The sequence below is a fragment of the Mirounga leonina genome, unplaced genomic scaffold (genome assembly GCF_011800145.1).
Source record: "Mirounga leonina isolate KUSES-001 unplaced genomic scaffold, KU_Mleo_1.0 Mir_126, whole genome shotgun sequence".
Lineage (NCBI taxonomy): Eukaryota > Metazoa > Chordata > Mammalia > Carnivora > Phocidae > Mirounga > Mirounga leonina.
In genome coordinates this window covers 16366407-16383963 of record NW_023270314.1, presented here as the reverse complement: position 1 = coordinate 16383963, position 17557 = coordinate 16366407, and the positions used below count along the sequence as shown (strand labels likewise).

Sequence of the window (17557 nt, the reverse complement as noted above, 5' to 3'; positions counted from 1 at the left end):
TATCACTCTAAGATTCTTAATGACAACAAAAGCCAAATCTGAAACAAAACAAAAAACACATGATATTTTTCTAGAGAAAAGACCAAAAATGAGAGAATCTGTAAGTAAAGGAATTTTCACTTCCTCACTTAATGGCAGTTTTGAATAAGAAAATACCTTGGTTGGATGTACATAATTATTCCATTGATTGTACTCAAAGTACTTTGGAAACTTCTTTGGAACTGCCTTTAAAATTTGTACTACCTTGTTTTATATTCTCAACTATGGCACAGAGTCATTCTTCGATAATGGATTTAATTTGGAGGAACAAACATTATTCAGAGTCAAATTGGAAATTGGATCATTAAGATCTATGATTAAACTCAAGCAGTTTGTCATTAGGATCTAATATTGTTAAGCAAAACAAAACAAAACAAAAAAACTTTTTTTTTTTTAAAAAAAAAGGATGAGATGAGGGGCCGGGACATAGTTACAATGAATGTCAGGAACACAGAACTGAGAACAGATGTAGAAATTTTAGTCCAGTTCAGACACCAAAAAAAGTATGAGCCGTTGGTCAAGTCACCTCACCCCTCTGGGCCTAGATTTCCTTCCAGCCATAAAATTTTCCTTATCATATTATCTACATTTCAATATGGAAGACAGAGACCTGACCCCAAGAACATAAAATTCTGGACAGGTCAAATTTTTTGCTAATGGAGGAGATGGAAACTTTATCCAGAAATGTTAAGAAGACTGAATCAGGTTGGAGAGTTGAATCGGTCAGGACACAGCAAGTGAAGGCTCTGATGACCTCCTCCACACTTGTGTTCTACAAGCTCTCTGGCTACCAAGAATGCCAAACCAGTTGAAGGACAAAGCTAGACTCAGGGGCACCTGGCTGGCTGTCGGTAGAGTATGTGACTCTTGATCTCAGGCCCCATGTTGGGCATAGGTATTACTTTAAAAAGATGCTAAATGCAACCGACAAAAAATTGTAGCCCAACTTCACAAGGACTTGACAAAGTTTATTGACAGCATTCAATTTTACAGCCTTTATTTGACAAAAGACTCCTTGTGTACACTCAAGTCGTATCATAGTAATAAAATTTTTCTCAAATATTTTAGTAAGGTATACATAACGAAATTTGCTATTCTATTTCTAAGTGTACCATTGAGTGACATTTATTACATCCACAATGTTGTGCCACTATCACCACTTAACTTTTTTTTTTTTTAACATTTTATTCTTAAGTAACTTCTACACCCAACTGTGGGGCTCGAACTCACAACCCAGAGATCAAGAGACCGTGCTCCACCAGCTGAGCCAGCCAGGCACTCCACCAACTTAGCTTTTTTTAAAGGACATGTATATCATTCATCTGTAATGTCACAGGCCCTCTGCTAAGCTCTGGGAACAAAAACTAGAAGGGACCATGCCTTCACATGGACTTCAGGGATCACAGTGGGTGCTGTTTAGGTCTGTGGGTTTTTTCTTTCTTTACGGTCGGATAACAGGTAAGTTTTTATGTACTTGGGGAGGAGGACAGGGTTGAAAGAGGCCATCGGTACCCTACGGAGATCAAGGAGCAGCGCGCTGTTAAGATGCGGTCTCCCAACGCCCAATTCCAAAGACTGATGCCAACAGGCTACCAAAGCCGGTGAAGGAGCCCCGCCTGTAGAGGGGCGGGGCGAAGCCCTAGGAGAGGCTGGGGAGGGGCTGAGGGCGGGGCCTGAGCTGGGCTGGCGCGAGGGGCGGGGTGGAGACACCGGGGCGGCCCCTGGGCGGGGCTTGAGCGGGGGCGGGGTTGATCCTGGTGCCTCCCTTCCCCCCGGCCTAGGCCTGCACCTGAAGCCGGCAGGGCCAGGGCGCCGAGCGCCGGCCTCTTCTCCGGCCCAGCACCGAGGTGGCGGTGGCCGACGGGAAGCCCGAGTGGGATGCGGCTGACGCGGAAGCGGCTCTGCTCGTTTCTCATCGCCCTGTACTGCCTCTTCTCCCTCTACGCCGCCTACCACGTCTTCTTCGGGCGCCGCCGCCGGGCGCCGGCCGCGTCTCTGCGGGGCCTAAGGAAGGGGGCGGCCCCGGCGCGGGAGAGGCGCGGCCGAGGTAGGACCCTGGGCGGCTGCAGACCCGGCTCGCGGGTCCGGGGGTGCCCCGGGCTCCAGGCTGCGCCTCCCCTTCAGCTCTCGGTAGCGGGCCCTGGGCTCGGGCTCGGAGCGTGTGCGGCTGTCTCAGTCCTCGCCCGAATCTCACACGCCAGCCCCACTCCCCACCTTCAAAGCTGACTGGCGCGCGCTCCGTGAAACAGGACTTGAACCTGCGAGGCATTGTCGCAGAATGTCGGAGACTCTTGGGAATGCCGCTGGGTTTAAGACCTCATTTCCTCCTTGGCACAGAGAGCCTTCGCTAATCTTGCAGCGATTTGGGAAGGCCTGGGTGCCGTACCTCCAAATGGTGGTCCTCTGTCCTGGATTTTGACCTATGTCAGAATCGGACTCAGACTTACCGCTCCCTTTTTTCAGAATTGTGCACAGTAGTATCTAAAACTGTTGGACACTTTCCATTCTGAAGTCAAGTTTTTATGTATAGGTTACGTATACACAATCCATAAAGAATAGCGAGAGTTAAACTTGATACATATTATCCAGTTAGTTTAGAAGGTTTCATTTGGGAGAGATGATTTTGTGTCTGCTGTTAACATTCTATTTCTAAGATCTTTCAGAATAAAGATTTAATGAAAATTCTGATTTCCTTTTTTTTATTGTTTGTGTTTAAACAGTTCAGATGCAGTTGCTTTACCTCTATGAAAAGCTGAAATTAGCACGCCCTCACATCTAATTTAAAGGGCTTGAATTTATTTACATCTGCAGCTCTACCTTACTGATAAACACGGTTACTCTTTTTAAAACACAGAACAATCTACTTTGGGAAGTGAAGAATGGAATCCTTGGGAAGGAGATGAAAAAAATGAGCAACAACACAGATTTAAAACTAGCCTTCAAATATTAAATAAATCCACAAAAGGGAAAACAGACTTCCGTGTACAAATCTGGGGGAAAGCTGCCATTGGTAAGTTAATGTATAGAGCTAAGACATGTAAAAAGAATCCTAAATGTACTTTATTAATGTTAAATTCAGTTCATTTTAATGCATTTAGTCTACTTCATCATTTGTTAAATCATCATGATACATTTTTTTACTTTTCCTTAATATTTCATTTCTCCTTTCTGTTAGTATCTGTGGAAATACACGTACACAGATATGTGTCATTGGTCTTTAGCTGAGTACAGCTTTATTTGTAGATACAAAGTAGAATGTAAGCATCATTATATAGAAATGCCTATGTCAACTGAATTTTCATGAATTTATGTATTTATTGGACACTTGACACACAAATATAAGATGTGGCCCCTGCACATGATGGCCAAACAAATTTGGGAAACATTAAACTGAACAAAGTTAAACAGGGTTCTTTATTACAGGCCATTCTCACAGCCCTTAATATGCCAGTGTTCATTATAAATATGTAAGAGGGGGATATAGGATATAGTTAATTAAACTTGAATACCCACAAAAGCATTTTTGCTCTGAGTATCATGAGATTTTAGGGTTCCAAGTTATATATTATGCTCAATCAGAGAATGGGACCCTAAATGAGGGTTACAAGAGTCAGAAAGAATTAAGCGAATTAAAAGGGGCTTTGTTGGGCCTTTAAACATTGGATTTATCTACAGTAAGGTATATCGTAGAATAAGGTAGAAAGGACCAGAGGAGAAGAAAGTAATCAGAGAATGACGCTTTGCCCTTAGTGTTTCATAAATTTGCTTGCATGCAAATATACATCCTTGAAGATTACTACTGACCTCCAGATTTCAAGTACCTAGACCCAGGCTCCAATCATCAAGTTCTAGCAACTTTTTTCTTTATAAAATCTCTAATATTAATTTCATCCTTTAAATTCCCATTTCCCCATTCTAGTTTTTAATTAATTCTATTCTTCACAGGTTTTCATGTTTCCAGACTTTTCTCTTTGCAATTCAGTAAGCACAAAGTGACTAGATGAGTTTTATCAAACACTACTTTTCATCAACCTATTTCCCAGGCAAATAGGATTCCAATTCCATTCCTATTCGAAAAGGAGGGAAAAAGGGGCACCTGGGTGGCTCAGTCAGTTAAACGTCAGACTCTTGATTTCAGCTCAGGTCATGATCTCAGGGTCGTGAAATCGAGCCCTGTGTCGGGCTCTGTGCTCAGTGCAGACTTGGCTTGGAATTCTTTCTCTCTCTCTCTCTTTCTGCCCCTTCCCCCACTGGCACTCTGTGTGTGTGTGTGCGTCTCTCTTTCTCTCTTGCTTTCACTCTCACTCTTGCTCTCAAATACATAAAATCTTTTTTAAAAAGTGGAGGGGAGGGGGAGGAAAATGGAGTCACTGGTCCAAGCAATTCTAAATTCCAGCCAGGCAAACTGTTAAGTTTCAAGGCCTGGGAAAAACCTGTGGCTCAGAACTTTGCTTCTGGTCTTGCAGCTCTCAATCCTTGCAGTCATCCTTCCTTTGTCATGAATGGTAGCATGTGCTTGCCACTCAGTGGTTTTATCAGCCGGTATCCTACTGGTAGGATTTGGGGAATCAATACCCTTCTTTCATTTCAACAGCTCTCTGTCCCCTTTAGTCCAAGCCAGCAGTGTTTCTGCTGATAGAACATTTTCAAGAAGCTTGTGGGTCTCCAATCACAGGAAATTCACTCCATCAGACAAGGACTCTTCCAGGTCTTTCCTGGAGAATCTCATCTCTTGTTTCTGGCTTCTGCTGAGATGGCTGAGGAGACCCATAAGTTACACCCCTAATATTCTCAGTGAGCCCTCTATGTGACTGAATATTTTAAGCTTTTAATCCTTTTGAGGCACTAGCAAAAAGATACTCAACTATATCTGTCACCTTCTTTCAGAAACACGCCTTCCTGACAGTGAATCTCCTAATTTTTCACCCTTTTGCGATTGAACAAGCTGAGAATTTCCCAAACCATCAAGACCTGGCTCCTTCTTGCTTAAGTTACTCACTCAATCACTCTTTCCTCTTATATTTACTATAATCAGCAAGAAGAAACCAGGCCACAGCTTCAACACTACTTGGAAATCTCTTCAGCTAAATATCCAAGTTTATCATTTACACTTTCCACTTTCCATATAACTTCTAGACACAATTCAACTAAGCATTCTGGTGCTATTATAACCAGGATCCCCTTTTCTCCAGTTTCTAGTAACATGTTCTTCATTTCCTTCTGAGCCCTCACCAGCAGCACTTTAACCTGCATATTTCTACTAATAGTCTGCTTAAGTGCTTATAAAAACCAGTAAATGGTTTGTTTCTACTGTGCTTTTTCTCTTCTGAGTTCCCACCAGCTGAATCACTAACACCCATACTTCTACCTATAACCTGTCCAAGGCAATCTAATGTAGGCATTTCTAAATCAAGCTCCTCGGGCGCCTGGGTGGCTCAGTCGTTAAGCGTCTGCCTTCGGCTCAGGTCATGATCCCAGGGTCCTGGGATCGAGTCCCACATCGGGCTCCCTGCTCCGCGGGAAGCCTGCTTCTCCCTCTCCCACTCCCCCTGCTTGTGTTCCTGCTCTCGCTATGTCTCTCTCTGTCAAATAAATAAATTAAAAATCCTTAAAATAAATAAATAAATAAATCAAGCTCCTCAAAGTTCTTCCAGCGTCTTCCCATTATGCAATTCCAAAGCCACTTCCATATTTTTGAGAATTTATTACAGCAGTATCTCATTTCCAGGTACCATAATCTCTAGTTTCCTGCCATAAGCAGTTACCAAAAATTTAGTGAATTAAAACAACACAATTTTATTATTTTTTTAATTAATATAATTGACATATAACATTTTATTGGTTTCAGGTATACAACATAATGGTTTGAGATATTTATATTTTGTGAAGTGATCAACATAATAAGTCTAGTTAGTATCTATCACCACACATACTTTTTTTCTTGTGATGAGAACTTTTAAGATCTACTCTCTTAGCAACTTTCAAATATATAAAACAGTATTATTAACCATAGTCACCATAAACTTATAATCTTACGTTTTTGAAGGTAGAAGTCTAAAAAGTGTCCACAGGGTTGTATTCTTTTTGGAGTCTCTAGAGGAGGATCTGTTTCCTTGACTTTTGCACCTTCTTCAAGCTACCCACATTCCTTGACTCATGGCCCCACATCATTCCAACTTCTGCTTCCATCCTCATACCTCCTTCCCTCACTCTGACACCCTTGCTTCCCTCTCGTGTTCCCTCTCGTGAATCAAGTGTTCTCTCGTGAGAAAACTTATGATTACCTAGGGCCTATCTAGATAATCCAGGATAACCTTCCCGCCTCAGCATCATTAATCACATATAGAAAGTTTCTTTTGCCATGTAAGATAGTGTATTCGTAGATTCTAGAGATTACATCCTCGGCCATCTTGGGTGGACAGGGAGGCATTATTGGGCCACCACACGTGGAAAGCTTTATCTGGTTGGCTAAGTGTTTAAACACAGTCATTTTGTGTGTGTCCTTTTAGTACCAGGGCATAATGAGAATGGAATAAAGCACATCTGTCAATAAGTAAAACAGGGCTCCCAGATTACTTCCTTCTGCTTTCCTCTACTCAGAGTTTTCATTCAGGTGAAATCACAGTAAAATATCAGGGGTCACCCTAAGGAGAAAGATGCAAAGGCATTTGTCTGCAGAGGGCATGATGCAGTGAGGGATGTGTGTTCAAGTGAAGAAGAGTTACTATCTCCCTGATGTATTGACTGTATACATATATGCATGAGCTCCTCTGGTGGTGTTTGGCACAAAATGGTGAATTCCCCTAGTTTGTTAGGATATAGAAGCCATTCTAATCATATAGTAACTTACATTATAACACATGTCAGGTTGAAGTAGGTAGTAAAAGTCCAACGAAAATTAGGGGTTTCTCAGGTTTAGAGTAAGAGAGGTTATTGTCTTTGATGTAACCCACATTCTGCCACATTTCACACTGACAAGCTCTGAATTCTGTCTCTCATACCTTAACCACCATATTGGTGATTTTGAGCTATTGCATGGCAGAACTGCCTGCCAGGGGACCAAAAAGGAATACAGTTTGCTTTCCTGGTCAACTTATATAAATGAGCAGAACATAAACTCATCTCACACACCAGAGTAAACCAGACAGTAAATGGATTTGTTCTTGTTTTTTGTTTGTTTGTTTGTTTGTTTGTTTGATTGATTACCAGGTTTGTATCTCTGGGAGCATATTTTTGAAGGCTTGCTTGATCCCACCGATGTGACTGCTCAGTGGAGAGAAGGAAATTCAGTTGTAGGAAGAACACATTACAGGTATTAATTGTGCAACATTAACGTTTGCTGTCTTTCTATACAATGTTTTATATAAATACGAGGAGAAAAATCAGAGGAAAACATATTTAGAGACAATATTTCCAGTTCAACTTGTGAAGAATAGAAAAGTGAATCTCATGAATATATATATTGTAGTTATAGTTTACCTGAACATTTTTACAAAATGCTTCCTTTTTTTAATTTTGTCGGTTTCATTTTTATCAAAACATTTCTGATTATATGGGAAAGTTCATGCTCCAAATTTTATAACATTTGATTGTTGATAAGCATTTAATATTCCATATCTTGAAGGAATAATATATAAACTTAAAAGTATTTTTGTTTTTCTCTTTCATATACTAGTCATGTTCACATATTTTATAATACTCAAGTGGAAGCAAAGCTATTGTTATGAGTTGTGAAAATTTTATAAAAACATTTATATACGAGTCTTTCATGATTTGATGGTATAGATTATCATTTTAATGCAATTACTCAGAAATCTTTTTTTTATTTTTATTTTGTTAAGATTTTATTTATTTATTTGAGAGAGAGAGGGAGAACACAGAGGGAGAAGCAGACTCCCCACTGAACAGAGAGCCCAACACGGGGCTCAATCCTAGGACCCTGATCGTGACCTGAGCCGAACAATGGCAGACACTTAATCGACTGAGCCACCCAGGCTCCCCCAGAAATCTTTTTTTCTTTTTTCAGATTCAGTAAAACCAATGTATCATTAAGACTTTTTGAGTTTTTATTTTTATAAAACTTTTATCTATGATTCCATATTTTCTAAAGATTTTTAAATAGGTAGAATTGCGATTATTTTCTTTAGAAAAAAATGTGATAATATTGCTGTATGAAAGAGTGCTATTTTCTATTAGATTTTCTTTCTTGGGACATCTGGGTGGCTCAGTTGGTTAAGCAACTGCCTTCGGCTCAGGTCATGATCCCAGGGTGCTGGGATCAAGTCCCACATTGGGCTGCTTGCTCAGCGGGGAGTCTGCTTCTCCCTCTCCCTCTGCCTGCCACTCCCCCTGCTTGTGCCCTCTCTCTCTGTCAAATAAATAAAATATTTAAAAAAAAAAAAGATTTTGCTTTCTTATTGAAATAAAAATAATTATTTTAAATGCTTATTTCATGTAACAATTATACTATTAGGGAAAAAGGTGTCAACCAAAGATTCAGGTTTCTATTAGGTTTCCATTTACTTCCCACAGAAATCAAAAAGAAAAGCTATGGTTAATCTCAATTTCATTTGAGTTTTCTCTGCTCTTTTAATTCTTGTTTAGTTTTTAGACACTTAGAAAGCAATTTCATTTCATGTATCTTTTCAAAGTAATCATTCTTGAAAAGTAAACAGGTTTTTATGTTTTTTAAGATTTTATTTATTTTTTAAAGATTTTATTTATTTATTTTTAAGTAACCTCTATACCCATCGTGTGGCTCAAACTCATGTCCCCAAGATCAAGAGTCATACACTCCTCCAACTGAGCCAGCCAGGTGCCCCAAAATGGGTGAATTTTACAAAATGTAAATTAAAACTTACTCAGTATCTTGATCTTTAGAAATAAGTTCAACTTTTTCTCTTTTTTTAACCTTTTCATAAGTAGCAGATGTTAATTGAAAATACCATAATTGAACTCTGATAACAATACATAATTTGGCATCTAGCTTTTGTTTTATCGAATAGATGGACAGTTATATATCTTGTGATAATTCCTGCAAATGGACATTACAGGACTCTGAAGGCAGTCTTTTAAGGATAAGTAAAGGCCATGATGAGCAGAAGTAAGATTCCTCCTAAGAAATTAAAAATGAAGTTGCCCTATGAAATTAAACTGTAAATCAATATATGATAGATATGAGTAGAGATAGAGCTATTGCTTGGCAGAACTGGTCTGGCTTGTAACCGAGTTGAACATATTAATATAAAGAATGTATCAATAAGGCTTTTGTGCAGGTACATGAAGGAGAGATAATATTCAGTTCTGGAAACAGAAAGGAGAAGGGAAGGTAGGGAGATGTTGCAGTACCTATTTAAGTAATAGTAAAAATAATAGAACTAATAACAGTAGCAAGACTCCTATAGTGATTCCTATGTGCCAGATACTGTTTTAAGCACTGTACATCTGTTAATGCATTTAGTCTTCAAAATAATCCTGTGAGGGTCACCTGGCAGGCTCAGTCAGTAGAGCATGTGACTCTTGATCTTGGGGTTGTGAGTTTGAGCCCCACATTGGATGTAAAGATTACTTAAAAATAAATAAACTTCTGGCAGCGCCGCTGCCGCCCGGTCACAGCCTCCTCGCCCACTGCACGCAGACGTGGCAAAAATGTCCAGCCCTACTGAGCCTGAGCCGTGCATGGAGTCTCTGATTGCTGTTTTCCAGAAGTTTGCTGGAAAGGAGGGTAACAACTGCACGCTCTCCCAAGACAGAGCTCCTAGCCTTCGTGAATACAAAACTGGCTGCCTTCACAAAGAACTGGAAGGACTCTGGTGTCCTTGACCACATGATGAAGAAAATGGACAATGGGCAGCTAGATTTCCAAGAGTTTCTTCATTTTCTTGATGGCGTGGCCATAGCTTTCCATGACTCCTTTACAAGGTCTACCCATTTCCGGAAGTAAATCTAAGGTCTCTTGGGCCTGCCCTCCAGACCATTTCCTTTCCTTCAAAGCAGCCTCCCGATCATCGCCTCCTCCTCACATCCTACACAGACCCTGAGCCCAGAGCATCCACTGCCCTTTGCAAGCCAGGCCAGCTGGTAGTTAATAAAGCAATAGCATTGTTTAAAGCACAATAAACAGAGTTTTAAAAAATTCAGTACTCAGATTTTACAAGTTCATTTGTTTTTTAAAATTACATCTTTCTTTTTTTAAGATAGGCTTATAATTAAAAAGACTAATAAGTGATTATTACAATAACTTGGAAAATTCAGAAGATGTTGTCATCACTCATAACTCCGCTGTGCCCAGAATTCCAAAAACAGGGTTAGACAACATTTTGTCATGTCTACTTCCAGTCTTTTTTCTATGTATAGCATTATGTAATTAAAATTGTAGTACAGATACGATATTGTTTCTTTTTCACAGAGAATAAAATAACACATTCTCATTTACCCATCACGCAAAACCAACATATTCTAGCTCTCTGTCATATTTGCTTCAGATATTTAACTTTCCTCTTAAAAGAATTAAATATTCCCAGTAAAAGGGAAGCTTTCTTTGTACTATTTCCCAGTTCCTCTTCTCTTCTTCCTCCTCAGAGGCAACCCCTGTAATGAATTTGGTGTGTATCCTCCCATTCATATTTTTATTTTTGTACTTATACTAGATTTAAGCACAATTTTTATATTGCACTTTCAAATTTACATAGAATTGTCATATCTTATGAGTATTCTGCAGCTTGCTTTTTTCCTTAACATTATATTTTTGAGACTTAACCTCCATCCTCCCTTTCTCAATTCATCACTTACATTTCATTCAGATAAAGAACGTTAACAGTAACTCCCACATAAAAGAGGTGGGAACTGCTTACACTATACAGAGGAGGAACTATACAGAGTTTCACACGATTCAACTGTGAATAGTTCACCAGCTCAAACTCTGGCCAGCACGTATTCTGAATGTGGTTAAAAGCAACAACAAAGCTACCACATTTCTGATTATCATATGCAGTTGATCTTACTACAACCAAAGCTTCCCATTAATTGACATCCGTGCTCTATCATTCAAACTTGTTCAGGAAAACTTGTATTATAGAAATTATGTTTCTAGAAAGAATACAGATTAAATCTCATTGTAGATTTTATGTAAAATGATTAAAAATTTCTGATCTCAAATACCTTTGTTCTGTTTTTGTTGGTTTGTCTCTTGTTCTTGTTTTGTTGTATTGTTTTAACAGCTTCATCACTGGCCCAGCTGTAGTCCCAGGGTACTTTCCCATTGATGTGAATAACGTGGTACTCATTCTAAATGGGAGAGAAAAAACTAAGATCTTTTATGCCACCCAGTGGTTACTTTATGCACAAAATTTAGTGCAAACTCAAAAACTCCAGCATCTTGCCGTTGTGTTGCTTGGAAATGAACATTGTAATAATGAATGGATAAACCAGTTCCTCAAAAGAAATGGAGGCTTTGTGGAGCTGCTTTTCATAATATATGACAGCCCCTGGGTTAATGATGTGGATATCTTTCAGTGGCCTTTAGGAGTGGCAACGTAAGTACAAAATATTATTACATGTTTTTAGACTCTAAGACCTGAATTTCTGAATCAGGAAGATTGTACTTTAAATTTGTAATAAATGTAGTTCTGGTATCATCTGGGAGGCCAGGTACAATCTTTTCCATGGAAAAAAATATGGTTTGGTCTCATGCTTCAGTAATAATAATAATGTTTTGGGCGCCTGGGTGGCTCAGTTGGTTGAGCAACTGCCTTCGGCTCAGGTCATGATCCTGGAGTCCCGGGATCGAGTCCCACATTGGGCTCCCTGCTCAGTGGGGGGGTCTGCTTCTCCCTCTGATCCTCTTCCCTCTCGTGCTCTTGCTCTCTCATTCTCTCTCTCTCAAATAAATAAATAAAATCTTTTAAAAAATAAATAAATAAAAAATAAAAGCCTTTGGAAAATTGGAGCTCTTTGCTATAGAAATGTCTATTCTGTAATCTTCCATCACCTGGCTACAACAGTCATTAAAGCATGATCATTATGAATGTGGATTATTTATACCTTGAAGGTCTTGATTTCAACCTTCCTTATAACCACAAGTGGAAGTTGAAGAGTAAAAAAAAACATTTCAGGCACTTAATCTCTATAGCAATTTCGTAAAAGATGTCAATGTGAGGTTATTTTTTTAAGTTAGTAGATTCAGGGACTTTTCCAAAGTAAGCATGGAAAATTACAGTTTGAGGTTTAGAAAATCATACTTGAAATCTCTTCTCTCTGCATCATGATGCTACCTAAGATGTTAGGTTATACAGTAATTTGCCAATCCTATTGTCGTATGTTGTTAACTCATATGTACTTATTTCTGTAGATACAGGAATTTTCCTGTGGTGGAGGCAAGTTGGTCAATGCTGCATAATGAAAGGCCCTACTTATGTAATTTCTTAGGAACCGTTTATGAAAATTCATCCAGACAAGCACTAATGAACATTTTGAAACAAGATGGGAATGATAAGCTTTGTTGGGTTTCAGCAAGAGAACAGTAAGTTCTATGTTTACTTGATTCACCCATTTTGTTCTCTAGTTCGAGAGTTGCATTATGTAGCAGCACAGGTCTCCAAAGAGACATTGTTAGCTTCATTAATACCAGTCTTTCTGCAGAAGATATATCGGTAATTAAGGCTGTGTAGAAACTGGGTTGTATGCATTTAAAATGGGGAGAATCTCCTATAGCTAGAGTCCATCCTGAAGAGAAATGCTAGTAACTAAACTATGCAAATGTCAATTGTCTGAGATTCCTCAATGATATTTGTCAGTTAGACCTGACACACAACGATTATGAGTGCCAGTAAGGTCTTAGGTTCATCCCTGAGATGTTTGGTCGACCAGTTTCAGTGTTCCAAGAGTGCCATGAAGTACTCCTCACACCTTCAGGGAACTGACACCACCCTGAGGACAGGAGAACAGGACATACTATTCTTTGAATCCCCAGACCTAACATAGGACCTTACACAAATAGGCCTAGGATAAATGGGGAGTGGATGGTTGGATGGATGGATGGATGGATGGATGGATGGATGGATGGATGGATTTAACTTCCTTCCATCTTTTGCATGGTAATCATGAAACAGGTGTTCATGGAGTGAAGGAAGAAATCTTGGAATTATTCCTTTTGTTTTTAAATAAACAAATGCAATTTCATGTGTAGACTCATCAGAGAAGAAATGCCTAAAAAATGTCCTTCCAGATCTAAAAATATATTAATTGTAGCAGATATTCTCTTTTTGAAAGCATAACTCCCAACTCTAAGAACAGATGCAGAGTTAATGTAACCATACTATATCCATTCAGTCAACAACTGTTTTTCAAGCAACTGCTATATGCCAGAAACTATCTCAGCCATGAAGGATACAGCAGTGAACAAAACAGTCAAAAGTCCATGCCCTCTTAGAACTTAAATGTTTGTTGGAGGAGACAAACCAGTAAAATATATTGTGTGTCAGATACATGATAGATGCCATGTAAAAACAGCTGAGCAGAGGAGGGATGTAGGGAGGACTAGGGATCAAGAGTGGAGCACCTGCTGTTATAGAATGGCTAAGGAAAACTCCAGTATGAAGATTACAGATAAGCACAGGCCTGAAGAAAGTGCAGGGGTGAACTCTGTGTCTATTTAGGAGAAGGGTAGTCCAGGCAGAGGGAAAGCAAATGTAAAGAGCCATAGGGGGACAGTGTACCAGGAAAGGAATGAATGAGGGCAGTGTAAAATATCAAAGTTTATTGTAGGAATAGAATTATTCTTGCAATTCCTCTTACAGCCTTGAGCCGGGAGGTGGAGTAGGTGTCCTCCTTGCTTCTCATTGCTGCTTCCAGACCATTCTCCCCTTTCCCTCCCTACAACCTCCCATTCTGAATATCTTGTCACCAAACAAAACCATCCATTGCTCTTTTTCTTTGAAGTCATTTACTGACCCTGGGGTTTATCTCCTTACTTCCATGAAGAGTTTAGTTCTGGCACACTCTCACTCTCCCATGTTACTCCAACCTAATTCTTGGTGATTCCCAACCTATATAGATGGTCCTTCTGCCACTTTTGTCTTACTGTTCCTTTACCGCCTGTCTTCCAATGATCTGGTCCTCCAGTTGGCCTTGGCCATGCAGTGTCCTGCTCATTTCTTAGACCTTATCATTACACATACTTCATCTTTGTGATCTCAAGTTCCAGCATCTCTCTCTATAACCACCATTTTCTGTCATTCCAGCTCACTCCCTATAATTAATTGACTCCAACAATTTAGCTGGGATTTATAATTCATTGTTCCTACTACTTTTCATTGTCCTTTGCTCACCTCATCTTTACTTTCTTCTTTTCCACTCTAAAATTTCATAGTCAACTACGACTGATACACATTCAAATACCTAGTTCCCTAATGGAGCAAACCCTAACTCTGGTAAAATCCAGCTCTCTTACCTGCACCATGTGGCCAAACACACACACACACAGAATTGTGCCAATAGACCTCATTTTAAATACGTGACCTTGACTCTCAAGTGCCCAGCAATCATACGTTCCCCTTGTCCGTGTGTTCTCCCTCTCTCCTACAAGACTGCTTCGTACCTTCTTCTCTTTTCATTACCTTCTGACACTATTGCTTATTTCACTGAGAAAACAGGAACAGTTGGGAGAGAAAGTCTAGCTTTCTAAAGGTCTCTCAACTTCTACCCTTGCCCCCGTACAGTCTATTCTCAACACAAGGGCCAGATTAATTCTGATAAAACACGGGTCAGGTCAGTCACCCCTCCCATCACAACCCTCCATGATGGGATGCTCTGACCTCATCTTCCCTCCTCTTCCCCTCTGCTATCCTGCTTCAGCCACCCTGGGCTCCTTGCTGTTCCTTGGCCTTGCCGGGCACACACCATCTCGTGGCTTTTGTATTTGTACTGCACTCGGTTCCCCGCTGAAATGTCTGCGTGGTTTGCTGCCTCACCTCCAGCTCTGTGCTCAGATGCCCCTGCAACGAGACGTTCCCTGATTACCTCCTTAAAACTGCAACATTGCTGGCTCAGAAACTCTCTCCTCGCTTCTCTGCTTTATTTTTCTTCATAGTACTTAACACCTAAATAACATACTGACCTGACTTGTTTACTCTCCATCTCCATCACTGGAACTCGAATGTAAGCGCTGTGAGGGCAGGATTTTGGAGGGTGGGGTAGAGAAAGAAGACCTGGGGGTGCCTGCCTGGCTGGCTCGGTTGGTAGAGCGTGAGACTCTTGACCTCAGGGTTGTGAGTTCAAACCCCACGTTGGGTGTAGGGATTACTTAAAAATAAAATCTTTAGGGCGCCTGGGTGGCTCAGTTGGTTAAGCCACTGCCTTCGGCTCAGGTCATGATCCTGGAGTCCCGGGATCGAGTCCCACATCGGGCTCCCTGCTTGGCAGGGAGTCTGCTTCTCCCTCTGACCCTCCTCCCTCTCATGCTCTCTGTCTCTCATTCTCTCTCTCGCAAATAAATAAAAAATTTAAAAAAAAATTATTAAAAAAATAAAATAAAATAAAAATAAAATCTTTAAAGAAAAGAAAATATTGGCTGGATTAATGTTCATTCAGAAATTTTATGGTGACTACTAGATTTAAACATATGTCGCTGTAAACTTTTCAAATTCTTAAATGTTCTCAAGAAATCTATTTGGGCAAGATTTTATTTCTCTCTTCTGCCTGTCATCTCTGTAATGTGTTTACCATTTCCTGTAGCTGACATTTTCTCTCACAAAAAACATGCTTAGTAAAGTGAAAATGACCGTTGTTTTTCTGATTTTTTTAGGTGGCAGCCTCAGGAAACAAATGAAAGCCTTAAGAATTATCAAGATGCTTTGCTTCAGAGTGATCTCACATTGTGCCCAGTAGGAGTAAACACAGAATGTTATAGAATATACGAGGCTTGCTCCTATGGCTCTGTTCCCGTGGTAGAAGATGTCAGGACAGCCGGCAGCTGTGGAAATGCATCTGTTTACCGTAATTCTCCTCTGCAGCTACTCAAGTCCATGGACGCTCCTTTTATCTTTATTAAGAACTGGAATGAACTTCCTGCTGTTTTAGAAAAAGAGAAAACCCTAATTTTACAAGAAAAGGTTCAAAGAAGAAAAATGTTACTCCACTGGTATCAGCACTTCAAAACAGAGCTAAAAATGAGATTTACTAATATTTTAGAAAGTTCATTTTTAATGAATAATAAAGGGTAACTGTTAATTATCTTTTTGAGCTAAGATCTGATTTTTAAGGTCATTTCTAATACTTGGTGTGTGTGTGTGTATGTATAAATGTTCTTTGAGGTACCCTCAGAGACCCTAGATTATCTATGTAATGTCGACTAAGTGCTCCATCATTGGGTCACTCCTGAAAATGAAGTTAAGATGTTACTCAAACTCACTTTTACTAGGTCAGATGATTTAACATTTATCAACTCTTCTCATCCATTCAAATCCACTCTAGGGAAGCAGCATTCTGTGGTGGAAAGACAGCTTTGGAGTCAGATAGAACCTGGGTTGAAACCTTGCCTCCACACCTACTACCTGGGGACCTTGGGGAAGCCATCTAAGTGTCCTGAGTCTTGGTTCTTTTCAATGTAAAATGAAGACAATGGTACCTCCTAGGTTAAGTTTTAAAAAAGAAATAATATATAAAGTATCCAATATATATAGTAAATGCTAAATAAATACTAATCTCTCTTTTTTTTTTTAAGATTTTATTTATTTGACACACAGAGAGAGAGAGAGCACAAGCAGGGGGAGCAGCAGGCAGAGGAAGAGGGAGAAGCAGGCTCTCCGCTGAGCAAGGAGCCCAATATGGGGCTCGATCCCAGGACCCTGGGATTGTGACCTGAGCTGAAGGCAGCCGCTTAACCGACTGAGCCACCCAGGTGCCCCTAAATACTAATTTCTAATTCATTTTTCATTCCTTACTACTTAACAATAGGATTAAATTTAAATATTTTAATACATGCTCAGTTACATAATTTGGGAATAATCACATACTGTGTCAAGAATGTATGTGGATAAATCTGACAGAGTTAGACCTTTAGATCACTCAAGTTTTGTTGGAGTAGGTGCCTGGATGTACAATTTGGTCATAATTCATACATGATGGCCCTAGGTATCCAACAAGTCTAAATTTCCCCCACACTTTCTTAGACCTGGAATTCCTATTATATGGAGTTTGTGCGTTACTTTTTAAGAGGCAACTCCAAGCTATCAGTTGCCTCTAGAATTAGTTGGGAATCTGCCTACAAGGTTCTGGTGTTTGGCATTACAAAATTGGAGTCCATAAAGCTTAAAGCTTAAAGCTTAAAACATTTGCAAAGTTTCACTAAACCCAAAATACAGGCTGAGGCCAATGCTGGAATGGAACTGCAGTATTTCAGATTGTTTTTCTGTCAATACCAGAGAATTTTCCACCTCAAGGAGTAGCCAGGCAGCAGAATACATTTGTACATTAAATATTTTGTAACATACCCTATAGGAATTTACTTAAATGTTAGGAA

At 39.8% G+C, this 17557-nt stretch overlaps 1 protein-coding gene across 2 annotated transcripts; it reads left to right on the top strand.

Moving 5' to 3' along the window:
* Positions 1-1773: 1773 nt before the first annotated feature.
* RXYLT1 (ribitol xylosyltransferase 1) lies at positions 1774-16271 on the top strand. Of its 2 annotated transcripts, XM_035002239.1 has the most exons (6): positions 1774-2086; positions 2894-3049; positions 7249-7351; positions 11259-11573; positions 12389-12559; positions 15842-16271. In XM_035002239.1, the coding sequence occupies exons 1-6, from the start codon at positions 1918-1920 to the stop codon at positions 16257-16259; spliced, it is 1332 nt and encodes a 443-aa protein (XP_034858130.1). In that variant the 5' UTR covers positions 1774-1917; the 3' UTR covers positions 16260-16271. The 2 variants fall into 2 exon arrangements, with proteins under 2 accessions (XP_034858130.1, XP_034858131.1); XM_035002240.1 differs by lacking the exon at positions 11259-11573 and having other exon boundaries at positions 1791-2086.
* The last annotated feature ends 1286 nt before the right edge of the window (positions 16272-17557 follow it).

Excerpts from the sequence above, each read along its gene's own strand:
- RXYLT1 (XM_035002239.1), top strand. The coding sequence starts at position 1,918 with ATGCGGCTGACGCGGAAGCGGCTCTGCTCGTTTCTCATCGCCCTGTAC. Across the intron at positions 7,352-11,258 it reads GTAGGAAGAACACATTACAG|CTTCATCACTGGCCCAGCTG; the intron begins GTATTAATTGTG and ends TTGTTTTAACAG. Across the intron at positions 12,560-15,841 it reads TGGGTTTCAGCAAGAGAACA|GTGGCAGCCTCAGGAAACAA; the intron begins GTAAGTTCTATG and ends TGATTTTTTTAG.